At 45.8% G+C, this 3,186-nt stretch overlaps 1 protein-coding gene across 1 annotated transcript; it reads left to right on the top strand.

Moving 5' to 3' along the window:
• The first annotated feature begins 739 nt into the window (after positions 1-739).
• On the top strand, positions 740-2,908 carry cebpa (CCAAT enhancer binding protein alpha). Its single transcript, XM_042074517.1, has one exon. The coding sequence runs from the start codon at positions 1,013-1,015 to the stop codon at positions 1,904-1,906; it is 894 nt and encodes a 297-aa protein (XP_041930451.1). The 5' UTR covers positions 740-1,012; the 3' UTR covers positions 1,907-2,908.
• Positions 2,909-3,186: the final 278 nt, after the last annotated feature.

Below are 3,186 nucleotides of genomic sequence, written 5' to 3'. Positions count from 1 at the left end.
GCTCATTGCGCTCTTCCCTTCTCTATTAATATATAATTATATTAATTAATATTAATATATAATTATTCTTGATAATGAATAATTACAGACTTACTTGACAGTGCTTGCGCGTTTAATTTGTCCTAGGCCAATGCGCAAAGCTCTAAATAACATTTCAGACCGAGTCCATTACCAGCGCTAAAGTTGATCGGGGTTGAATGGTTAATCTGGCCATGCAAGTGATGAAAGCTTGTTTCTCTAAAATATAAACCTGGCGAATGTTTGCCTGTACGCCTTGTCTTTTCTTCAAATAGGCTATATCGTTCAGATATGTCCAGACACAGAACATCCAGACACAGATTTCTGTATGTAGGCTATTAATAAAACATCTCTGTCTTCATGTATCTTTTGCTTGACTTAAATATTGGCAAATTGAAAGTGGTTCAGGCTCTCATCACATCAATTAACTAACTAACTTTATTAAAGTGTTCTAAGAAGCACCATTGGAATGATTATTAGATGTAACCAATACTTTATGTAGTTGAGCTTTATGCTCCAAATGATCGAGACACTCATTGTGATATTTAACAATGTGAACGAATCTAGTCTTGTAAGATCTGAACATTTCCTATTCAGTTCAGAGTGTGTTTGATATCTACAGTATGACATGCGTGAATGCGAATGTTGCGTCGACTTGGCGTGCGCTAGGACCTGGGTGCGCAGCCACACTGACTGTATAAGTAAGCGCGCTAATCAGCAGGCTGTCAGTGTCAGAGCAGGGACCTCCAAGGTACACAAGGTGCACGAGTGGACGCGAAACCTCTCACGGTACCACAGGCAGCGAAACCCCGTGCACCCTCATTCAGGCTCCCAGTAACAGATCGCGTACTGCGCGCCGACCTGCCTCACCACAAAACTTCTCCGGGTCTCATCCGCACCCAACGGTTCCTCTAGCCAGCGCGGCTGACTCCGGTACTGCTACAAACTGGATTCCCGGAGCTCATCACCATGTCTGGCGGGTTTTAGATACTCCATGGAGCAGCCCAACCTCTACGAGGTCGCTCCACGACCCCTCCTGCCTAACCTTGGACACAACCAGCAAGGCGCCTTCTGCTACAAAGACCCTGCGTCCGGCGGAGACCTCGGTGACATCTACGAGAACGAGAACTCCATCGACATCACAGCCTACATCGACCCAGCAGCTTTTAACGACGAGTTCCTCGCCGATTTATTTCACAACAGCTCCAAACAAGAGAAGCTCAAGCTGGCGAGCGGGGACTACGACTACCCGCACGGGCACGGTGCCCAGGGCGCACCGGGACAACAGACACAAGTGTACGGCTGCATGACGTACATGGACTCCAAGCTGGAACCCATCTACGACAACCCACCTGCACGCATGAGACCCTTGGCGATTAAACAAGAGCCACATGAAGAAGAAGACCTCGGCCACGCGATGCCACCCACCTACCACCACGCGCAGATGCACCCGCACTCGCAACATCTGCCTCACCTCCAATACCAAATCGCGCACTGCGCGCAGACGACCATGCACCTTCAGCCGGGTCACCCGACTCCTCCCCCGACCCCGGTTCCGAGTCCGCACCATCAGCAGAGCGGGCTGCCTGGCGGAGGGATGAAGATGATGGGCGCGAGTGACCGGGGGAAGTCCAAGAAAAACGTCGACAAGAACAGCGCTGAGTACCGGCTGCGGCGGGAGCGGAACAACGTCGCTGTGAGGAAGAGCCGGGACAAGGCGAAAATGCGCAACGTGGAGACGCAACAAAAGGTGATAGAGTTGTCGTCGGACAACGATAGACTACGGAAACGGGTGGAACACCTCACCCGGGAACTGGAGACTTTACGAGGAATCTTCAGACAACTGCCCGACGGATCGTTCGTCAAGTCTATGGGGAACTGTGTCTAGGGATGGACTTTGGACTTTGCTGGACTAATAGTGGTCGGACGGTGGGTGACGAACGGCTGGATCTACTCACCGTGGCAGACCTTTAAACCTTAAACTGTTTAAAAAGCAGGCAGCTGTTGGTTTATCTGTGTGCCTTTTGTAAGAAAAAAACAATAAGCTCATCATCTCCACAATTTTAAACAGTGGACTAATTCTTACGATGCGTCCTATGTCAGATTGTGCGCTAGCTACGCTGACCTGTAAGAGCAGCTAAAATAGGACATCATTTTACAGTGCAAGTCCTATCTCATGTTTCAAATAGATGCCTTCTTGTTAAACTGTACCTTTGTTGCTGGAGCTGTATAATTGTTATGTGCACAAGGCTTTGCCTTTACTGTGTAATAGAGAAGGTGGTATAGTTTTCATAAGTCAGAGATGCCTTTTTTTTTCAGAAACGAAAACAGACTATTTGGGGACGAGTTCATAAAACCACGTCACTAAAGTCACTGAAAAGCAGCAGGTCTTTACTGTTGTATACCTTTCGCACCAGCAGTTTGTATGCACTAAATGTCGTACAGAACGACCACATCAAGCAACCATACAAGTTCGGGTACTGATCTGGAGGCGACTGCTCGCACTCCCCAGCCCGGGTTTATACGCTGAAAAATAATATTGTATTAAAATGTGAAAGAGTTAGAGTGATAGCTTACTGTCTTGTCGGGTTGATTTGTAACAAATGTTGAAAATGCCTCTGATTTCGCAGAGAAATGTGGTGTGTGTCTTAGTCGATCAGATCTGTATTTTTGTAAGAAAATGACACGAGTGCCTTGACTATGCTCTCACTCTACACTCATCGTCTCAACTGGGTGGTTTTTGTCATTCGAAACATTCACAGCCTAAACGAAGCACTTTTCCTACCCATGCCATATTTGTGAATACAATATAACAAATGTTTCAGTTACTTTTTAATTGTTAAATGAAACTTATATTTTAACAAATATAATAAAAGAGCTATTCCCCTTATCCATCTGACATCATGTTTTATTTAAAAGTTTATTGCTGTTCTTCATCGCTATTATTACTATAAAACATTTTTTAAAAATTCAGTCATGCATGCCATAGTCTGAAAATGCATCAGAAGATTTGCTTGCAAGCTTGTTATAGGCTATGTACGAGTGCAGTCTTCGGTCTTCTGTGCAAAGGATGTTGGCCGCTAGGGGGCACTGGTTAGACAGACAGTTTGAGCAGGATTATACGATTAACACGATTTGCCATGATTTTAATGTTTGTCCACAAAACCA

The sequence above is a fragment of the Alosa sapidissima genome, chromosome 20 (genome assembly GCF_018492685.1).
Source record: "Alosa sapidissima isolate fAloSap1 chromosome 20, fAloSap1.pri, whole genome shotgun sequence".
In the NCBI taxonomy this organism is placed as follows: Eukaryota; Metazoa; Chordata; class Actinopteri; order Clupeiformes; family Clupeidae; genus Alosa; species Alosa sapidissima.
This window is presented reverse-complemented; position numbering and strand designations above follow the sequence as displayed.

Excerpts from the sequence above, each read along its gene's own strand:
- cebpa (XM_042074517.1), top strand. The coding sequence starts at position 1,013 with ATGGAGCAGCCCAACCTCTACGAGGTCGCTCCACGACCCCTCCTGCCT.